The 22,564-nt window shown below is 43.5% G+C and overlaps 1 protein-coding gene across 1 annotated transcript in view; it reads left to right on the forward strand.

Moving 5' to 3' along the window:
• Nucleotides 1-22,564, forward strand: part of LOC134635390 (single-minded homolog 2) — a 36,937-nt gene that overhangs the window by 13,450 nt on the left and 923 nt on the right. The window contains exons 3-12 of the mRNA XM_065471710.1: nt 2,564-2,653; nt 2,894-3,002; nt 9,112-9,197; nt 11,245-11,444; nt 11,749-11,855; nt 12,147-12,294; nt 12,373-12,526; nt 12,923-13,041; nt 13,283-13,730; nt 19,300-19,564. Coding sequence (XP_065327782.1) covers nt 2,564-2,653; nt 2,894-3,002; nt 9,112-9,197; nt 11,245-11,444; nt 11,749-11,855; nt 12,147-12,294; nt 12,373-12,526; nt 12,923-13,041; nt 13,283-13,730; nt 19,300-19,564 — 1,726 coding nt within the window. The remainder of the gene's footprint in view (nt 1-2,563; nt 2,654-2,893; nt 3,003-9,111; nt 9,198-11,244; nt 11,445-11,748; nt 11,856-12,146; nt 12,295-12,372; nt 12,527-12,922; nt 13,042-13,282; nt 13,731-19,299; nt 19,565-22,564) is intronic.

Raw genomic sequence — 22,564 nt, forward strand, 5'->3', positions numbered from 1 at the left:
TTTTGAGTAATACTGTTTGGCGCGGCTAATACTGTCACGACAAGCACCAATGACTTTCAGGCTACAGATCTGCATAGCCACCTCACCAACAGAGGTGTGCAACATCTTCTTTTCACCAGAGAGTCCAGAACATGCAGCTGCAAATCTGAAATTACACTATGTTGACACTATTCACTCACCCATCCAAATCATTATCAGGTGTCAGAATGACTTTCATGGCCACAGGTGTATAAAATCAAGCACCTAGGCATGAGTTAGACTGCTTCTACTTTTGTGAAAGAAGAGTCACTCTGAGGAGCTCGGTGAATTCTAACATGGTATCATGATAGGATGCCATTTGTGCAACAAGTTCAGTCATGAAAATACCTCACTACAAAATATTCCAAACTGTTAAAAAGGTGAAAAAGATTGGGAATGATAGTAACTCAGTTTGGTGGAGGGGGATTTTGCTGTGGCGTTGTTTTTCAGAAGCCAGGCATGGCCCCATAGTTCCACTGGAAGGAAAAGTGCTGCAAAATACCCACCAAAAGACATTTGGCAGAGTGGAGACTGCAAGCCAGGCTTTCTCAACCATTAAAAAAAAAAAAAGGAGTTTATTGAACCATCTGAAAAATGTCTTTTAAAATATTTATTAAATTTTAATTTCCATGTATGACTTTTAATTTTTTTCATATTTGTTACATGTGGCATTTTGCTTAAAAATGTGCAATTTATTTAGGTTTTTCAGGGGGGAAAAGGATCACACTAATGATGTAGAAGTCTCAAAAACTCACAAAAAAAACTGTATGTAACAAATATGACACACTAGGCGTTAAGGTGCTAAACCTTGTGGAAAGCCTTCTCGGAAGAGTTGAAGCTGTTATAGCTGCAAAGGGTGGACTGACATTATACTAAACCCCATGGATTAAGAATAGGATCCCACTCAAGTTAATTTGCATATGAAAGGCAAACGAGGGAATAAGTTTGGCAATATAGTGTACAATGACAAATTCAAACATCAATCTTCAGTCTAGCATGATCTGCTGCCATACACACTTACACACAAATTATGTTCAAACATGGTGTTAGTTATGCAGAGACTGTGGTTATCACATAAGTCCAACAAAAGAGTTTAACCCCTCTCCAGTAGACCTCCAGTTGTGCATTGAGCTCGACATCTCTGTGCCCTTCTTGCGCTTTACTTAGAACCAGTTTGTCTTGGGAGACCCTACCATGGGCTCCAGACAACATAGCCCCTACAGGCACACAAACCTCTCCATCATGATAAGGTGGTGATTCATGGATGGGTGCGAAATACTAATTTGATCATGAAGTCACATTTTGTGGTATATGGTAGTTATTTGTACAGCCAGAGCTTTTGTGCAGGCATGACCCAGAGTTGTACTGACACGTGATAACCCAACTGGTTCAATTCAATTCTGTCATGAGAAGCTGTGTGTGGGAGGGAGGATAGGACCCAAAATGCAGGACCCGGAAGTGGGACTAAACTTGTCATCAGCTTTATTGCCAGAATTGCAGAATGCTATTACTATTTATTTAAATTCTTTCTTTCAGATTGGTGCAGCGGCTGCAGTGATGCAGACGTTGTACCGGTCCATCATGGTGAAGAGAGCTGAGTGTAAAAGCGAAGCTCTCAATTTACCGGTCGATCTACTTCCCTACCCTCACCTATGGTAGTGAGCTGTGGGTAATGACCGAAAAAACGAGATTGCAGATACAAGCAGCAGAAATGGGCTTCCTCCGAAGGGTGGCTGGCCTCTCCCTTAGAGATAGAGTGGAAAATTCAGCCATCCGGGAGGGGCTCAGAGTAGAGCGGCTGCTCCTCCACATCGAAAGGAGCCAGTTGAGGTGGCTTGGGCATCTGATAAGCCTCCTGGGCGCCTCCTATGTGAGGTGCTCCAGGCTTGTCCCACCGGGAGGAGGCCCTGGGGCAGACCCAGGACACTTTGGAGAGATTATATCTTTCGGCTGGCCTGGAGTGCCTTGGTGTTCCCCCAGATAAGCTGGAGGAGGTGGCTGGGGAGAGGGAGGTCTGGCCTTCTCTGCTTAGGCTGCTCCCCCTGTACCCTGGCCCCTGATAAGCGGAAGAAGATGGATGGATGGATGGATGGATGGATACTTTCTCTCCAAATTATTTTTCTGAGTTAACTTCAGCTTCCTCCAAACCATCAACAGATCTCTTAGACTGTATTGTTACAAGACTGCTCAAAGAAGTCCTACCATTAATTTATTCATCAATCTTAAATATGAAAAATCTCTTTCAGTTAATGAACTTTATGTTGGCAGTAATTAAACCATTACTTTAAAAGCCATCACTTGACCCAACTGTCTTGGCTAATTATAGGCCAATCTCCAACCCTCCTTTTAGCTGTAAACACCTAACTGATCGTCCACAGAGGAATTTATTTATTTCAAGAGTTTCAGTCCAGCTTCAGATTTTCTTATGGACTATAACAGCAGACCCATATCTATGCATGTCCTACTAGACCTCAGGGCAGGTCTAGTAGTTATCGTCAACATAACTTGTTGTTAATAGTACCTTCATTGTTGCTCTCTCCCTCAGACTCTAGATGGGTTTGTTTTTGTTGTTGCATCAGATGGAAAAATCATGTACATTTCAGAAACGGCATCAGTGCACCTTGGTCTGTCACAGGTAAGACAATCCACCTCAGCACTCTCTCATGTGGATTAGTATACCCAGGAATAAGTTTAGATTTTCTGAACCAAACAATCTGGAGAAAAATGTATAAGTAACATAGAAGCATGTGTCATGTAACAACTGAGTTTTCAACACACTTCAGACATGGCATAAATAGAACACTCTTTTGTTTCTATATGAATTTAATGCATTTGTGCAACTAATCACTAAATGTTCCAAATGTGTGTGCTGCAGGTGGAGCTAACAGGAAACAGTATATTTGAGTACATCCACCCATCAGACCATGATGAGATGACAGCAGTGCTGAGTCTCCGCCAGGCCCCACAGCATCACTTCTTGCCAGGTACTTAAAGACCTTATGTCTCCATTGTGTGCCACACAGTGGTAGTTGATATTTTATTCTTGAAGTGAATTAACTGTTTGTTCTTCGATGCTGTCCATGCCTGGCTGCTCCTTCTCTTGTCTCTCCTCCGTGTCGCGGTGTGCTACTGAAGTATGGGATGCATGATTAGAACTGTCTGTGTTGGCCAGCCTCCCTTGGCACCATCTGTAACACCCCTCCTACTACAATGATGTTATGATGTGACATACATAAAAAGATATTTTAAAAATTTATAATATATGCCTAGGTTTGCAGAGGTCATTGATTGACTGACTGATTGATTGAATCTTTATTTTGAACATGTTGAAAAAGTACAACAACATAGAATTTGAAAACAACAACATAAAATTAAGAAAACATGTGCCCCATGTTTGGCTTGTGTGTACAAGCCAACTCTGCCTCATGTGAAAGGAAATCAGCTACAACTACCTGAGTCCCCAGCCTATGGACCACCTTGAATTTAAAAGGCTGAAGTTCCAAAATCCACTGGGTGATCTGGGTGTTGGCATCTCTCATGCAACAGAGCCACTGCAGTGGGGCACAATCCAAGCAGAGGGTGAATGGGCATCTCAGGAGGTAATAGCAAAGAGAGTGTGCCGCCCACCAGATTGCCAAGCCCTCTTTTTCAACAGTACTATACCAGGTTTCTAGTTCTGACAGTTTCCAGCTGATGTACACAACTGGGCAGTTGACCGCCCCTTATCTGCTGCCCGCAGGCCTCTGCTTTAGGTGTTAGTCTGCAGGATAAAAGAGAGGGAAAGGTTTGGTGTGTGGAGCAGTGGTTCCCCACAGAGAGCCTTCTTCGCCTTCAAGAAAGGCATTTTGCACTGCTCCATCCACTGGACCAGATCTGGGGTAACCTTTCAGATGAAGTCAGTCAAGGGCCTTGTTGGCATCGCAAAGTTCAGAACAAACCACCAGGAATTGCCAGCCAGCCAGCCCTAATAGGGCTGAAATAGTGGAATAGGTGAATTTAGTACCTCCAGCCCCAACTCATCTCAGTTATTTAGCACACTCAGAACATTGGGGTGATATATTTGTGTGGCAGCTCCTCTGTCTTACTGCACCACCTTGTGGTCAACATCCCCCACTTGCCATGTGACCACTAAGTGTCCTTGCCAACTGGAAAGTAATTTTGAGCTGGATGAAAGGAGCAATTGTCTGAGCCTAGCCCCTCTGTTTTACAGGCACTGCTGACGTTCTGGAGCAAATTCTCCTGTCATAGTCTCCCCAAAATGTGTAACTTTGGACTCTCAGCTCCAGAATGTATTGCATTTCACTAGTTGGGCCCATGTCCTCATTTTAGGTTTGGCAGCATTTTTTAGTAGATAAAGGTGAATGGCTTAAACATGAATTGAGCTGCAGTTTGGGGAAGGCCTCGGAGGGGACTGGCCGCGGCTCCTGGGCATGGCAGATCCCCAAAGAAGGCATCCCCTAAAAGCAGTAATAACTGTGCTTTACAAAGGTCAAAGACCTCTGCAGTAATATAACTGGTAGTCAGGCTAGCGAAGATAAGTAGCCCATGGCCTCAATAAGGTGGTGGAGGATTCCATAGAGTGGAGCGGATGAGCTCGAAAAATTAGGAAGAAATTGCAGGAGAAGAGATCAAAGGAAATTTCAAAATTACGAAAGACCTTGATAGATGAATAAGGGGAACCCTTCATCATGTAGCGACATGACTTGACTTGGAACTGAAGCTCTAACAGTGATGTATGCTGGGATTTTGAGACTTGAAGTAATGGCTTGAGGGGTCATAAACGCTTACGTGAGCTTGTCTTGGAGCAGAAGATGGAGAGGGGGTGCCTGGCTGGTTAATTTGCTTTGGGTAAGGTAGCGATAACTACTGTGCCGATTTCAAAAGGGACACCTTGAGGAATTATGCACATGGTGGAGTTCAGATCTCTTAAAAGGAGCGATAGAGGACAGAACCCGGCATCCCGGTGCCACAAGGGTTTGCTGCTGCATTTTGCAGAGGAGGTAACAAAACGGAGAAACTGTCATCCTGGTGTGAGGAATGTTTACTGCTGTGTTTGCAAATGACTGATATGGTGAAGGAGACTGGGCACCCGGTGCCAGGAATGTGCACTGTTAGATTTTGTGAAAGATTGATAGATGCAGGGAACCTGGCATCCCAGAAAGGAAAGCTTGCTGCTACATTTGTGACAGAGGGATAGAGTGAAGAGAAACTGGCATCCCGGAGCCAGAAAATGTTGCTACTTCAAATTGCAAAGGGGGGACAGTAGAGCAAAAAACTGGTATGAGAACTTGGCATCCCGGTATCAGGAAGTTTTTTGTTTTTGTTTTGTGCAAACGACAGATGGCAGAGAACTGACAGAAGGCAGAAGGGTTCCCTGCTGGTTTTTGCAGTGATAGCTGCAGAGAAGCTTATTGCTGCATATGAAGGACAGAGAAAGAGACCCTGGCATCCTGGTGCCAAAATCTTGCAGCTGCATTTGCAAATACGTGAAGAGAACCAGGCATCCTGATGTCAAAAGCATTCTGCTTTGTTTGCAAAGGAGGGATAGAGAAAGAGAACCTGGCATCCTGGTGCTATAAAGCATGCTGCTGCATTTTGTGAATGATGGATATAGAAAGAACCTGGCATCCCAGTGCTAAGAGGGTTTGCTGCTGCTTTTTGCAATTATAGATGCAGAGAAACTGGCAACTCGTTGGGAGAGAAGCTTGCTGCTGCGCTTGCGAATGAGGGAAGAGAACCTGGCATCCTGGTGCCAAAAAGCATGCTGCATTTCCCAAAGGAGGGATAGAGAGACGGGGAACTGGCAACCTGGTGCCTTTTTTTTTTTTTTTTTTAGCATCTGTGCAGAGAAAGTGGCAGCTCTGTGGTAGGAAGTTTGCTGCTGCAGTTTGCGAATGATGGATATAGAAAGAACCTGGCATCCCAGTGCCAGAAGGGTTCACTGTAATAAACCCTTCTGGCACTGGGATGCCAGGTTCTTTCTTTATCCATCATTCTCAAATGCAGCAGCAAGCTTTTCTACCAATGAGTTGCCAGTTTCTCTGTATCTGTATGATGTCTACTGTCATTTCTTCTCTTTATTGAGCAATTCATTCAGGACAGTGTAGCCACTGTCAGGAATGAAATGTACATAATAGCTTAGCATCATTGTTGAGGTAACAATGAGTGTATGGTAGTTCAAAAAGCACTTGGTCCATAGCCTTTTGAAATGAGCCTGGTGATGATGTTATCCCAAAGGGTAAACAATTAAAGCAGAATAGCTCTTTTTGAGTAGAAACTGTCAGCTGCTTCTTTGAATTCTCTTCTATGTCAATCTATAGTTAGGCATTTGATAAGTCTAACTTACTGAAGCATTGGCCTCCTGCAAGGGATGCAAACAGGTCCTCAATGTGTGGAATTGGGTACTTATCCATGCAGAGCCGTGTGTTGAGGGTGGCCTTGAACTCTCCATACAGTCTCACTGTGCCATCAGGTCAGCAGAGGGCAGCACAGTTGGCTTTAGGGACAGAACCATGGATGATGTCCACTGTGATTCTTGGATACCATGGACAGTTCTCACACAGAGTCCCTGTAACAACTACTCCTGCACCTATGAGGTTGTGAGGTCTCAGAATTCTGAATTATCTGGATGACTGGCTGGTCTGTACAGTCTCAGATCAATAGTCTTGCAGCCATGTAGTTGTGCTCTTAGAACATGTCCAGCCAGTGAGTTGGCTTCTGAACTACCAAAAGAGCAAGCTCCACCCATCCCAGGTCACAACTTTTCTAGGTATGACTCTGGACTCCAACAGGGCCACTCAGACATTGGCTCGACCTCTTCAGGCTACACTTTTGGGTCAGCTGGGGAATGTGTCTTTGCCTCATGGGCCTCATGGCATGATGGTGGATGGTGGAAGGTATACATGTAACATGTTCAGCAATGCCTTCTGAGCTTGGGCCGTTGCCCACAGCAGTCTCATCAGGCAGGGATTTTGGTGCCACAGAGGCTCCACTGAGCTCTCCACTTTTGAAGGTACTCTCAACATAGAGCAGGGTTATGTGTTGGATATAAATGTGTTGGAGCTAATGGCTCTGTTCCTTGCACTCCAGCAGTTCCTGCTAAGATTGGGAGGCTATCATGTCATCATCAGTACAGACAGCACAGTAACTACAGTCACAGCAGCCTACATCAACAGGAAGGGGGCCTAGAGTCTAACATCCTCTGCAAGCTGGCAACCAGGTTGTGACAAGCCAGCTTCTGGTTTGAAGGAAACTCCTGTCTTAGGTGAATGGAACACTATTCTCCCCTTTCCCACAGACTGATGGTGTGGCCCCTGAGAGGAAAAGGCTCCTTGCCTTGTGGCTACCAGAACTGGTGGTATGAACTATGCAAGAGTCTATGCAAGAGCCCACTAGGCCTGCCTACTTGTATCACTGGGGGCTGTTTGGCTCCTGGTGCATGGCCCACCAGATGGCCAACCATGAGGCTACAGTTTCAAATGTAGTGGAGATCATCCTGCAGTTCTTGCAGTCCCAACTGGAGGCATGCAAATCAGCAGTTACCCTGCGAGGTATTGTGGCATTGATCAAGACAGATTATATTGGTCACTCACCTCCAGCTGAGTGACCAATATGATCACTCAGCCGGAGTGAATCAGAGGTGATTCATTTCCACTCAGTGGTAATGAATCAGCTCTGAACTCCCAGTTTTAAAAGGTGCCCAGAGGGCGACAGTTCACCAGTCTAGATCCCCACGTCCCCTATGGGATTTGGATTCAGACCTTTGTGCACTTCACCAACCTGCCTTAAAGCCTCAAGGATGCTGATTTGAACTGAATTTCCCTCAAAACAGCTGTTCTGATAGACATAACATTTTCCAGAAGGATTAGTGATTAGTCCATAAAGAATGTTGCAGGTTTTTACTGGAAGCAGCAGGGTTTATCCTCCGTTCCAACCCCACAGGCCAACCCAGGGCAGAAGACAGCCTGTGCCAGGCTGCTCTGTGCCCTGTCTGAGTCTTGACAGAGTATATTAGGGGCACTCAGACCATTAGGAAGACTGATCAGCTTTTTACCTGTTTTAACTTTGGAGTCCTGGTAGACGCTTGTCAAAGGCCAGACTGTCCCACTGGGTTGTAGATGTCATGCAGCAGGCATATATGTTTTCGGGTACTTCCTTCCCATTCATTTCCCATGCATATGGAATATGTAAAAGAATAGAGATAGTCTCTTACTCAGAGAACCAAAGTTACAATGTAACCATACAATTCACAAAGAGCTATTAGCTATTAACTTGTGTATCTCAGCATGGTGTGTCATATATCCTAAAACAATGAGATAACTGGACAAGTAGAAGACAAAACAAAAGTGTACAGGAGATGAAAATGGGTAAAATTTATGTCTTTATGAAACAGAAAAAAATCCAGTGAAGACTTGACACGCGACCTGAGATATGTATCTGCCCCGTCACTTGATCCATCTGCTATTTGTTGAAGTCGCACCAGAAATAACCTCAGTGCAAGTCTGGCTGTCAAGAAGCCATTCTTAAGGAAGGGAAGCAAGGGAAATACCTGAAGTATGCCAAATTACACAAGCGATGGACTGAAAATCTGTGGCAACAAATCTTACAGAGTGATGAGTCTACATTTGAAATTTCTTGTTCAAATCATTGTCAGAATCTACAGAGGACAAAGGAAAATAAGTAAAACAGTGATTATCTGCAGCCATTTGTAAACACGGTGGAGGCTCAGTCATGGTTTTGGGGGTACAGCCAGTGGTGTTAAGGATCTTGTTATAGTTGATGGGATTATGAACACACAAAGCTGTGCTTTGGATGTCCTTCCACAAACCTGCAAGCCTGGACACTATTCCTGTAAACTGCTTAAAGACAAAGAAAGTTTTCGTAAGAGCATTCCACCCCCACCCCAATTTTTTACTGTACTGTACTCCTAAGAAACTCTTGTCCCAGAGCTTTTGGACAGGATTATGGTAAGGTTGTGCAGTGGCAACTGGGTGAGAAATGGAAGTTGTTGAAGAAGTGTTAAAAATTGAACATAATATAAATAATATAAAATGCGTAATGCCTCTGAACTATTTTTTGTCTGTTTCTTGACAGAGTATGAAATTGAGCGGTCCTTCTTCTTGAGGATGAAGTGTGTTCTTGCCAAACGAAATGCAGGGCTGACATGTGGAGGATATAAGGTATGTAAAGCCAGTGGATGACAAATCTGCCAACAAGGACACCAAAGTTCAGTGGGTGCGTTTGTTTCTAATTTCTTCCTATCTTGGTTCCTTTGTGGCATGAAAATAATTTTCCCTTTTCCTATTGATGATTTTCTAGTCCTTTTTAAGCATAATTTTTTTAACCAAAAACAAAGACCCCCTTCCTTTGTAATAGATTTACTAATTGACTAACTGACGTGGATGTTTATGGTGTTTTGAATACAGTTCAGTGTATAGATTGTTCACAGACACACCGCACACATTGTGTGTTTGTGTCTTTAATGCTTGGATGAAAACCCATGTACGCATGTACATCAATAAATGCTCTGTCTTGTCCCTTGAGATACTCTGTCAGGTTTTTACTCCAGCTGCCTTCATTGGCTGTTTGTTTGTGGGTCTCTCTGCCTTCAGTTTCATCTGAACTTATTGAAAGCAATGCTCCTTTTGCTTGAAATCAGATGACTTACTTTCCATTAACATATATTCAATTTTCTTGCCTTGCAAAACTCTTGGATTGCTTTTGTAGTCTGCTATAGCACACAAGCTCCAGGGAACTTTAAAGCACACTTTTTGCCCTATTTTGTCTCTATGAGCAAGCACCTGGTAACAGTAGGAATGAAAACCTCAATTTTAACAGGAAGAGGCCTCCAGTAGAACCAGGCTTAGGGAGGCAGCCATCTACCAGTTGGGGGTGAGGGGAGGGAGACTGGACAAACGACATGCTGCAGAAAAGAGCCAGATTAATAATAATGAATTATTAAATGCAGTGTGATGTATAAACACATAGGGAGTGAAAAAGGTGAGTGAATAAGAAACATGCATAACTAAGGGAGGATTCAGAGTCACCTGATCCAGCCCTAACTATATGCTTTAGCAAAAAGGAAAGTTTTAAGCCTAATCTTGAAACTAGAGATAGCGTCTGTCTCCTGAAGCCAAACTGGAAGCTGGTTCCACAGAAGAGGGGCCTGAAAACTGAAGGCTCTGCCTCCCATTCTACTTTTAAATACTCTAGGAACAACAAGTAAGCCTGCAGTGTGAGAGCGAAGTGCTCCAATGTCCACATGCATGTAAATGCTAAACAAACAGTTAATTATAAGCTTACTCATTAATTCAAAAAGCTGCTGTTTTCTATGTAAGGAGTGCATGAATGTCAAACATTCTTGCACTCATTTACACTGCAATGGATGCATCTAAGGGCAACTTGGGTTCCAGTATAGTTCCCAGGGTATGCAGCCTGGAGGAGTCGCGGAGGAGGCATGTGTTAGGTTAAAAGCACTTTCCTGTGTGTGTGTGTGTGTGTGTGTGTGTGTGTGTGTGTGTGTGTGTGTGTGTGTGTGTGTGGTTGTATGAGTGAATAAGGCTTGTAGTAAGACAGCACTTTGTGTATTTAGATGAGGTGCTATATAAAAGTGCTATTTCAGTACCAGTGCATGTATCATTTTATTAAACCCCTTAAATTAAAGCTGTAATTCTATACTTCAATATTATTCTGATAATTTGAATAATTACATTTTATAAAAATATTATAACATTTATATTGTAATAATATAGAAATGAAATTAAAATATTTACATATTAAAATATTGAAAATATTAAATATTTATTACCATTATTACTACTACTATTGGACAGGAGGGTTGTTTTCTAATTGTTAAATGAACACATTTCACATTTCATTTTTGAGATACTGTATGTCTGAGAAGTTATCTTAAAAGGGGCACAATCAGTGCATCTGTGGCACACATATTTCTTGAGCATCCTCACTAGAGCCCAGATCAGATCCCACAAAAAGGAGCATGTGATCCACATGAAATGCACCCAAATACGAAAGCTGCATTTCACGGTGGAATCTGGGTGACTGTGAATTGAACATTATGGTTTGTTAAATGATAGTTTAACTGTCAAAATGTAATCCTCTAAAAGTTGTTTCATAAAGTGCTACTTGGTTAAACAATGAAGTTTGATTTGGAAAAGTCCCAGCTCCTTTTGAATGCATTGACGTTTGTTTCCTACCGCTGTTTCCCAGGTCATCCACTGCAGTGGCTACCTGAAAGTGCGTCAGTACATGGTGGACATGGTGCTCTATGAATCATGCTATCAGACTATGGGCCTGGTAGCAGTTGGACACTCCCTGCCTCCCAGTGGTATCACTGAGATCAAACTTCATAGTAACATGTTCATGTTCAGAGCCAGCCTGGACTTCAAGCTCATCTTTTTGGACATGAGGTAGGAGACATGTTGAGAAGGTGGGTAGATAAAGGAAAACCATGACATTATGATATTCTGTCACCTGTTAAAACTCATCGTCACAATAAAAGAGCAACATAAAGATAAATCTAGTAATAAGGATTAACGCAGGTATAATACATTAAGCAATTAAAAAGATATTCACTTTAAAAAATATTGGTATATAAGCTTAACAAAAAGCTATTTTAAAACATTTTAGGGCTGTTAAATGAACATTATGATTCACTTCCAAATTTGAATGTTCAAATCAGCCCTGACCTGTAATTCTTTCCTGGGGAGTCAGGGTGGCAGAGCTGACAGGCTACGAGCCTCAGGACCTGATAGACAAGACTCTTTACCACCACGTTCATGCCTGTGACATTTTCCATCTACGATACGCTCATCATTTATGTAAGTTTAAATATTTTCAGTGATATTTATGGGAGAGGATGGAGTGACTTATGTGTGAACTTTTGTGAGGAGTTTAAAACATTGTCTTTGATTTGTATTTTGCATTTATAGCTTGATTAATGTTGTGTGTATTTGCCTTGAGGATGAAAAGTAGTTCAATCTGATACAATGTTTTTGTGCATGGTTACTGACAAATAAATAATAATTTTAGACACTAACTAAATTAAAAGAACTAACCTAAAGATAATTACATAGGGAGATTTGACCAGTTTATCTCTGTGTTTACTACAGTGCTGGTGAAGGGTCAGGTCACCACCAAGTATTACCGCTTGCTATCAAAGCATGGAGGTTGGGTATGGGTGCAGAGTTACGCCACCATTGTCCACAACAGTCGTTCATCCAGACCTCACTGTATTGTCAGTGTGAACTACGTCCTCACGTGAGTCAGCAGCCTCCTTCTAAAATGTAAAACCTGCATGAAACAATGCAGACTATATACCTGTTTTATTGTACACAGTGACATTGAAAGCAAGGAACTACAGTTATCTGAAGATCAGAGTCAAGTCACTAAGTGTGGTGTAAGTCTCACTTCTTCTCAGGACCACAGCAGACAATTCAGAACCAAAGCAGTCAAGATGAAGACCAAACTAAGAGAAGCTCCCTATCTTGAGGTAGGACTTCCACGTGACCTACTAATTATTAATATTCCAGAGAAATATAGAAATAAATGAAATATTTCCTAACTTTCTTATAGCAAAAAATAATATATCAGTTTCATTACAGAAATATTAATATTGCAAACTACAAAACTAGGGAAACTGTGTTTGTGTGAGCCACCATACCAACTTTACTTTTAAATCACTTTAAAACAACCAGAAAGGACCAAAGTGGTGTACAGTAGAATAAATATAAGACACAGTAAAAAAATTACAACAACAACAACACATATCTGCTCATACAAACGTAAAAATAGAACATCCATGCATCTTCTTTCACTTATCGGGTGGCGGGGGCAACAGCTTAAACAGAGAAGCCCAGACCTCCGTCTCCCCGGCCACCTCCTGCAGCTTGCCCGGGATAAAACCAAGGCATTCCCAGGCCAGCCCAGAGATATAATTGCTCCAGCATGTCCTGGGACTGCCCCGGGCCTCATCCCAGTGGGACTCACCCAAGAGGGGGCCAGGAGGTATCCTTGTCAGATTCCCGAACCACCTCAACTGGCTCCTTCGATGTAGAGGAGCAGCAGCTCTACTCTGAGCCCCTGCCGGATGGCCGAACTCCTCAGGGCCACCCACCCATTGGAGAAGGCCTTTCCGCCGCTTCTATCCACGAACTCGTTCTTTCGGTCACTTCCTACAGCTCGTGACCATAGGTGAGGGTAGGGATGTAAATTGACTGTAAATTGAGAGCTTCGTTTTTACACTCAGCTCTCTTCACCACGATGGACCGGTACAGCATCTGCCTAAGAAGAGAAGACCAGACCTCCCTCTCCCCGGCCACCTCCTCCAGCATGTCTGGGGGAACACCAAGGCATTCCCAGGCCAGCTGAGAGATATAATCTCTCCAAAGTGTCCTGGGTCTGCCCCGGGGCCTCCTCCTGGTGGGACATGCCCAGAACAACTCAGGCAGGAGGTGCCCAGGAGGCATCCTTGTCAGATGCCCGAACCACCTCAACTGGCTCCTTGCGATGTGGAGGGGCAGTGGCTTTACTCTGAGCCCCTCCCGGATGGCCGAACTCCTCACCCTATCTCTAAGGGAGAGGCCAGCCACCCTTCAGAGGAAGGCCTTTTCTGCTGCTTGTATCCGCAATCTCGTTCTTTCAGTCACTACCCACAGCTCGTGACCATAGATGAGGGAAGGGTTGTAGGTCGACCGGTAAATTGAGAGCTTCGCTTTTACACTCAGCTCTCTCTTCACCACGATGGACCGATATAGCCGCATCACTGCAGTTGCAGCACCAATCCATCTGTCGATCTCCTGCTCCCTTCTCCCATCCATCCATCCATCCATCCATCCATCCATCCATCCATCCATCCATCCATCCATCCATCCATCCATCCATCCATCCATCCATCCTCTTCCACTTATCAGGGGCTTCACAGTCAGCTGCCACCTGTTCCAGTGCGAGCTGGAGGCCATCACCTGATGAAGCAACAGAACCACATCATCTGCGAAAAGCAGAGATGAGATTCTGAGACCACCCAAATGAAAGCCTTCCGCCACTTGGCTACGTCTAGAAATGCTGTCCATAAAAACTGCGAACATAATCTGTGACAAAGGGCAGGCCTGGCTGAGTCCATCGCCTAAGTTGGTCCGACTTAATGCCAGCTATGTGGACCAAGCTCTTGCAACAGTTGTTGGGCCAGACACCCCATACTCCCGCATTTCCCATAGGACACTCCGAGGGACATGGTCAAATGAGTTCTCCAAGTCCACAAAACACATGTATACTGTTTGGACAAACTCCCATGCACCCTCAGATATCCTTGAGAGGGTAAAGAGCTGGTCCAGTGTTCCGTGACCAAGACAAAAACCGCATTGTTACTCCTGTGTCCGAGATTTGACTAAGAGATGGACTCTCTTTTCCAGCACCCTGGCAAAGACTTTCACAGGGAGGATTAGGATTGTGATCCCCCTATAGTTGAAACACATCCTCGGGTCCCCCTTCTCAAAGATGGGAACCACCACCCCAGTCTGCCAATCTCCTCTGTGAATCGCTACCTTGATTTAGTGGAGGGGTTTGTGAGTACCAGGGATCCCGGCGGCTATGTTGTTGGGGGGCTTTTGCCACCAGTACGGTCTCCCATGGCAAATTGGTCCTGGGTGAAGGACCAGATAAAGAACTATTCAAAACACTCTGAGTATAAGCTCAAGGGAACAGTTCACCCTGCCAGCGATATGGTTACTGGCGCCCTGCCCTGGAGCCAGGCCTGTGGAGGGTGCCTGAGGGTGAGTGTCTAGTGGCCGGCCCTTAATCCATGAGGCCTGGCTGGGCACAGCCCAAAAAGGAACATGGGCCCATCCTCCTGTTGGCCCACCACGCACAGGAGATGCCGTAGCTACCAAGACTAGCAATTCCAACATGGAATGTCCCCTCTTGCAGGGAGGGAGCCAGAGTCAGTGCGTGAAGTTGACTCGGGCTCACCTCAAAGCATGGCTTGGGCTCTGGAACCAGTCTCTTTGAGAGGGGCTGGACTCTGTCTCAGTCTGGAGTTGCCCTGGGTGAAAGGCGGTGGGCTGGTGTGAGGGTGTTAAATCGGAGCCCTATGGGACTCCACATGAAGGGGAGCAGAGGAGGATATCAACAGTGCATCTGGAAAGCATTCTCAGCATTCTACTTCTTCCACATTTTGTCATGTTGTAACATGACAAAATGTTACAACTTATTCTGCAATGGATTAAATTAGTTTTGACCTCAAAAAAATACACACAATACCCCGTTTTGACAAAGTCCAAAACATTTGCTTTGAATTTTTGCAGATTTCTTAAAAATAAAAAGAACAAAACCATAACATGTACAAGTATTCACAGCCTATGCATGGAAAATGTTTGGCATTGAGTCGTTGGTACTCTTGGGGGCCGTGGATGGCGCAGTTGTCCTGGTTCCATCGCTTTCTCCTTCCAGGTTTTTGGGGGGCATCGCTGCAGCTTCCCACCCTCATTATCAAGTATATGTGTGATAAAGAGATATATATACACACACACACACTCTCTCTCTCTCTCTCACTATAAGTAGCCGAGTATTTTCTACGTTTTGTGTTCCAGGTGCTGTATGTTTGGAGGGTTTTTTGTTATATTTTTATTTTATTTTGTTTTGTTTTTTTAATATAGCCTCTATATTATTTTTTGTCTTGCCTGTCTTGCCTTATACATCATCATACTATACTACATATAATGTAATAACTGAAATAACACGAATAGAAATTAATTAATAAACAAATAAAGATTCAGATGAACAAGAGTATTCATAGCTTTTGCTCAGTACTTTGTTGAAACACCTGTGGCAGCAATGACACACTCATATCTTTTTGAGTATGATGTAACAAGTCTGGCAACCTATTTTGGGGCAGTTTCTTCCATTCTTCTTTGCAGGACCTGTCAAGCTCCATTAGGTTGGATGCAGAGCATTGGTGCACAGCCATTTTCAGATCTCTCCAGAGATGTTCACTCAGGTTCAAGTCTGTGCAGTGGCAGGGCCACTTCAGGACATTCACACAGTGGTCCCAAAGACACTTCTTTGTTATCTTGGCTGTGTGCTTAAGGTTATTGCTGTGTTGGAAGCTCTGGGGCAGGTTATTAAATTCCCTTAAATCCATTTTTATGTATATAGAACCAAATCACAACAACAGTAACCTCAAGGCACTTTATACTGGAAGGTTAAGATTCTACAATAATACAGAGAAAACCACAACAATGAGATGACCTTTATAACCCAGGACTAAAGAGGGGCGGCTATCTGAAACGACCAGTTGGGGATGATGGGAGGAAGATGGGATAAAAGACACAGTGTGGAAGAGAGCCAGAGATTAATAATAAATAATGATTAAATGCAGAGTGGTGTATAAATACATAGTCAGTACTTTACAATATAGAGCACCTTGAGGCGGCTGCTGTTGTGATTTGGGAATATATAAAAGAAACTGAGCTGAACAGAATTGAATTGCTCTAATCTATGTAAAAAAATATCGTGCTAAACTGAGGTCTAACAACACAAGCACAGAGATGAGTCCACTGTCAGAGGCCATAAAAAGATCATTTGTAACCTTCACTAAAGCTGTTTCTGTGCTGTGATGGGCTCTGAAACCTGAATGAAACTCTTCAAATAAGCCACAATTTCTGCCACCTCAAAGGTCTGTTGTATGTAGCCCATTATTACAGATGGATTGATCAAAAGTTTAAGACCACTTTAAAAATGGCAAAACTCATATTTTGCATGGCTGGATCTTAACAACTTGCTAAGATCCATGTTAAAAATATGAGTTTTTGCCATTTTTCAAGTGGTCCTAAACTTTTGATCGGGACTGTACTTAAGATTGAAGCATCAAGGATGTTTGCAAATAACAATTGGACTGGTTCTTATATAGTACTTTTCCACTACGAGCACAACTTGCCTTAATCACCCATTTACTTTTTTCTATGTCAGTACTCCTACCTAACATTCACACACATTCAGACTCTAAATTGGGGTTAGTATCTTGCCCTAGTCTGGCATGCAGACTGGAATTGAACCACCAACCCTCTGATTAGTAGGCTTTACCAGCTTTACCTGCTTTACCAGCTGTGCTACAGCAACTCTTCACTGCTGCACACTGCTGCATTCATCTTTCCCTCAACCTTGACTAATCACGGTCTTGATCCTAGGACTGGGACCCAGCATTTGGAGTTTTAGGTATTATTTCTGCATTTCCTAGTTTGTTTTCCTCATATTTAGAAACCCAGGTTTGTGCCTACCTCTAGTCCCAGTTTCTGATCATTTTGCTCCTGTCCTGCTCCATTATTGTTTTTGTTGATCTGTCAGTTGCCAGTTGTTATAAATTTAAGTCTTGTCTTATGACAAGTCCTGCTTTGGGGTCCACTTCCTGGCTGCCTGCCACACAGTGGTTATATTACAGTCTCCCAGTTCCTGCTGATGAAAAGAATTCCCAGAGCTGACCCAAGTTTCACTGTAGGGATTTGTGATGAGCGGAGCCTGGTTTCTCCAGACATGACACTAGAAAGTTCAGTCTTTGTCTTGTCAGACCAGAGAATTTTTTTTCTCATGGTCTGACAATCTTCTAGTGCTGTTTGTCAAATTCCAAGTTAGCTGTCATGGGCCTTTTAATGAGGAATGGCCTCCTTGACCACTCTACCATACAGGCCCTGATTGGTGGAGTGCCGCCGAAATGGTTGTCTGGAAGGTCTCCTCTTTCCACAGATCAAGTGGAGCTCTGTCAGACTGACCCGTGCATCGGTACAACCCTGTCTTGGAGTTCTACAGAAAATTCCTTGGCCTTCATGGCTTGGTTTGTGCTCTGACATGCACTGTCAATGGTGGGACCTTACATAGACAGGTGTGGGTGTAACCCTAGTTACTAAGGGTTTCAGTGCATTATCATTGAGGTTGATTTTTTTTTTTCATTATCAAGTTTAATTAAGTAAAATTATTTTTGAAATAACTGAAGAGTCTCTTGCATTTTACCTGAAGCAGCTACGGAGATCAAGAAGAGGGGGAGAGAAAAAAAGTCAGGTCCTCTGAGTGAGAAATGTTGTTGCCTTCTTTAGTCAGATTTTGCTGAGGAAACAAGCTGCCAGGCAACTGTTGTTTAGTTGGAGGAGAGTTTTATTATTGCTGGGATTCTTCTGGTTGTGCTATGACGCTGCACCGTCGCCTATTTGAGGGTTCAGGAGAGCCCGTTTTGTTGTTTACTTTTCTCAGGTTTTTTGGGTGTACCAGTCCAAAGATGGCGAGCCACCCCTCCAGGATTTGTTGAGATGATTGATCTGAGAAGAAACTGAAATTCTTTGGACAAGCCATGAACTTTACAAATTCTACTTAAGTCTCAGGACAGAGTTGCACTTCACTGTTCCTTTGCACATTCTACAAGGAGAGATTTTATTGCTGGACTCACACAACTTAGAGATGTGGGCTGAGTCACATCCCCCGGGGGTGTATTCTGTTTATTATTTTGATGATGTAATTGTTTTTTTTATTATATATGTAAGTGATTATTCATGTTGAGATTATAAGGTTGTGAAGAAATACAAGTTCATCAAACCTCGTTCTCCGAGTGTTTCATTAGTCATCCAGTTCGCTCTAGCAGTCGAACCGTTGCAGGCGGTCCAGTACCCATGAAAATATTCAAATCTGTATCCCAACTATTAAAATGTGTTACATGTACTTTCCAATCCAATTACATGTAATGTCCAATCAACTGAATTTACCACAAGTAGACTCTGATCAAGTTGTAGAAACATGATGAACAGTGGAAACAAGATGTACAACAGGTACATAATGTACGTGTTATGTTTTTGTTCTTTAATTTTACTAAATTTGCAAGACTTTGAAGCAATTTCTTTAACGTTGTCATTATGGGATATTGTGTGTAGAATCTTGAGATGAAAAATGAATTTTAGAATAAGGATTCAGTTTTAGAATATGACAAACACTGAAGCACCTGAAGTGCTGTGAATACTTTCTGAACTAACACAGAATGTTTTACCCACCGACAGTGAATAAGCTGAGATCTAATTTAAGCTTCTGCTGAATTTTACACAGAGGAGCTTTGATCCTGATGATTACAGCGAACAAAGACCAATTCAAACCATTTTTGACTTACAAGGGATCTAGCAGGAAAAAGATAATCAAATATTTCCCCGTATTGTCTTACAGAACTACTTTGATAAATACTGAAATAAAGTGTTATCCTAAGATAGTAACCTTCCCTGTATTTTTTATGAACATCAGAAGGCTCCTCGCCTCTTCCAGCCGGACCTCTCATACTGCTCGTCACAAAAGGGGACGTTGGAAGACAGATCCCTGTACCCAGTGACCCCTTGCAGGGAGACGAGAACCAACCTGAGACCTGAAGGAGTTCAGGTGTCCTGCAGCCCCACTTACAATCTGACTCTCCATTACCCATCCCATCATCAGCACCTGAACATTCAGAGCCAGCTGCCCAGCTCAGTTCCCTCCTCTCAGCTATCTCAACAAATCATCGGCTCCCTGCATGGTAAAGGGGCTGATGGATGGAACATCAGCAACTCCACAGCAGCCAACAAATACAAAGGTTAAGTTTTTATTTAATTTGATTTATAGTCTAGGTTTCTATGATTAAATCTCATTCTGACATTCCATATTCTAGATTTTGTTTTACCATATTTTAACTACTCTCACCCAACCCCACTTCTGTTAAAACCACCTCAGTAGAATTGCCACTGTGGGGACCTAACACTAAACCATTTGTGGTGGAAGCAGCCTGGGGCATCAAGGATCACTGGGCAGGCAGGACTCACTTTTACAGTTCAGTGATTTTATTTACAGTGATAAAAAAAATTCAAATCCACAAAGATGTTCTCCCAAGAACACAATAGCTCATCGCTCTCTAGCAAGGGTCTCTCCAATACAATCTGTACACAGGGAAACGGGCAAGTTTCTCTCTCACAGGCAAGTGGCAAAAACAGTGGTAAAGGAGCCAGGCGTCACTAGCTGTTTGAAATATAATAGTCCAGCGAGGACTGAGGGTCTGTTGCTACCTTAAGTAGTGGCTATAAACGAGGACATCAGGAACAGGTGGACAAGGCGAGCAGTTCAGGAGGTTGAAGAAGGATGAATTGATCGATGTGGCAGGAGAAGAGGAGGTTTCGCTGGAGGAAGGTCTGGCTAAACCTGCAATTGCGCTGCACCTAATGGAGGTTTTGCGGCCAGAAGTGCAGTTAGAGCAAAGGCAACGTAGAAAATTGGTGGAGGAGAAAAGTGACAGCAAATAATGGAGCAAAAGGAGGGAAAGAGTTAAAAGAGGGAAGGGACTTGCCTGGAAAGATTAGGTAAATGAGAGGTGAAAAAAGCTAAGGAAGCCAAGGTGATGATAGATTCGATCTGAATAGAGCTCGTGTTTTTATGCCTTCATTTGATGAAGATGCTGTTGCTGTGTTTTTTGAGATGTTTGAAAAAGTTGCTATAGATAGTGGGTGGCCTGAAGACAAGTGGGCTTTGATGGTTCAGAGCAGCAGCAGCGCTAGATGCCACTTTTGAAATATGACGCCTTCTTATGGTAGGTGTTCCAGAAACTTACCGCAGGCAGTGACGTGAGCTGGGGAGACAACCAAGTGAGTCTTATTTGGATATGTGGCATAGACAGGAAGTTGCTTTGCATTGTTGGATAAATTCATCTCAGGCTTTTGGTCATCATCATAAGTTAAAGGACCTAATGTTGTTGGAGCAATTTAAAGTGAGTGCTCCCAGGGAGGTTGACTTTTATCTCAATGAATGTGATGTTGTGAGCCCCCGGAGGCCACAGAGTTGGACGATTGTTATGAAGTTGCCCATGGATTTAAGGTGGGAGTCAGTCTGGGGAGGAGGAGAGTTAATGAGGATAGGAGTGAGGATGGTCCATATGGTCAGGGTGGAAGCAGGACCTGGCACCCGTCAGGACAAGAAAAGAGTTTGATACAACAGCCCAGTGGATCAGCTCTATTCCAAAGTAGGAGCCAGAATTCTCCTGCGGAGCCTCGTTGTTATTGGCGCCATAAATTAGGTCACAAGAAAGATCAGTGCCCTGGTTATCAAGAAGGCAAAATAATACCAGGCCGGTAGGTCTGTAACAATAGCTCGGGAGTCTCTCAATGAACTACAGGGATATGATGGATTTATGTCTGAGGCCACTGTCTCCCACAGTTCACCACTGTGCGAGATGTAGGAGGGGTCATGAGATCCTGCAGGTATACAAGCTTTACCTGAGATCTGAGCTGGTTACAGGCTTTGTAATGTAGCAGAGTCACAAATCTCCCCTTTAGATCTATACATTTGATTATGGGCAATGATGTGACCTGGGTTAAAGTTGTTCTGTCTGTCAGTGATTACCCAGTGGATTCCCCCAAGACAAGAGAGCTGGAGCTGGAGGTTCCTGAAGTTTTTCCTGCATGTGTGGCCCCCCTGTGAACCACCCTTTTACTAACCTCTCTGATTTCCTATTAAGCACTTGGAATGGCTGTGATGTGCAATCTGTTGATGGGAATAAAGCATGTGGTGGTATAGGTGATGACCCAGGAATGATTGATTGATTGATTGATCATACTTTATTCATCCCAAGGGAAATTGGGTTAAGGCTGCCAGCCGTGCCAGCACCATCTTACCCTTCCGACCATACATACATTACACAAACATCACATGGGGAAGACAGGTCAGAGAGGTATAACAATGGGTGCTCTTCAGAGCCGTCAGAAGAGATAAACAGGTCATGTGAGTAAAACATGAGGAGGACCCTCTGAATTGGGAGTCTCTGGTGCAGAAGCAGCAGAATAATCCTTCCCTGGAACATGCTATGAGGTCAGCAGTAAGTGCAGGAGGCTAAAGATGTGCCAAAGTGTTACTATTTTCACAATGACACATTGTTCAGGAAGTGGAGGCCTCCTTCTAGGCCAGCTGATGAGGACCGGGCCACAACGGAACAAGTCGTTTTGCCAAAGTGTTGTCGCCAGGAGGTTTTGCAGTTGGTGCATGCGTCATTGTTTGGACACATGGCTGCAAAGAAAACCTTGGAGAAACTTAGCCAACACCTATATTGGCCTAGTATGTGGAAGGATATGAAATTATTTTGGCGCCGCTGCCATGTTTGTCAGGTTGTCGAAAAGCCAAGTGTATCTAACCCAGTAACACCATTGCAACTTTTTCCAGTTGAGGATGAGCCTTTTGCTCACATAATGGTTGACTTTGTTGGACCTTTTCCCAAGTCCAAGAAGGAAAATGAATATCTCCTTACTATGTTGGATCTGGCTACTAGATATCTCAAAGCCATACTGGTGTTTTTCTGAATTGTTCTGTGTTTTCCAGGTTAGCCAGCTTGTAAAGCTGATGCTATTCTGAAATGCATTCGGTCCTCTTGATCTCTGCAGTGTTACAGATAGGCTTTCAATGGCATTGCCACTCGCACCAACAACAGAAAGCTGTAGCTTTAACTTGCAAGTAACAGTGTCCATATTCATGTCCACACAATTCATGTTGTTTTCAGAAT

This window comes from Pelmatolapia mariae, linkage group LG10_11 (genome assembly GCF_036321145.2).
Source record: "Pelmatolapia mariae isolate MD_Pm_ZW linkage group LG10_11, Pm_UMD_F_2, whole genome shotgun sequence".
NCBI lineage: Eukaryota > Metazoa > Chordata > Actinopteri > Cichliformes > Cichlidae > Pelmatolapia > Pelmatolapia mariae.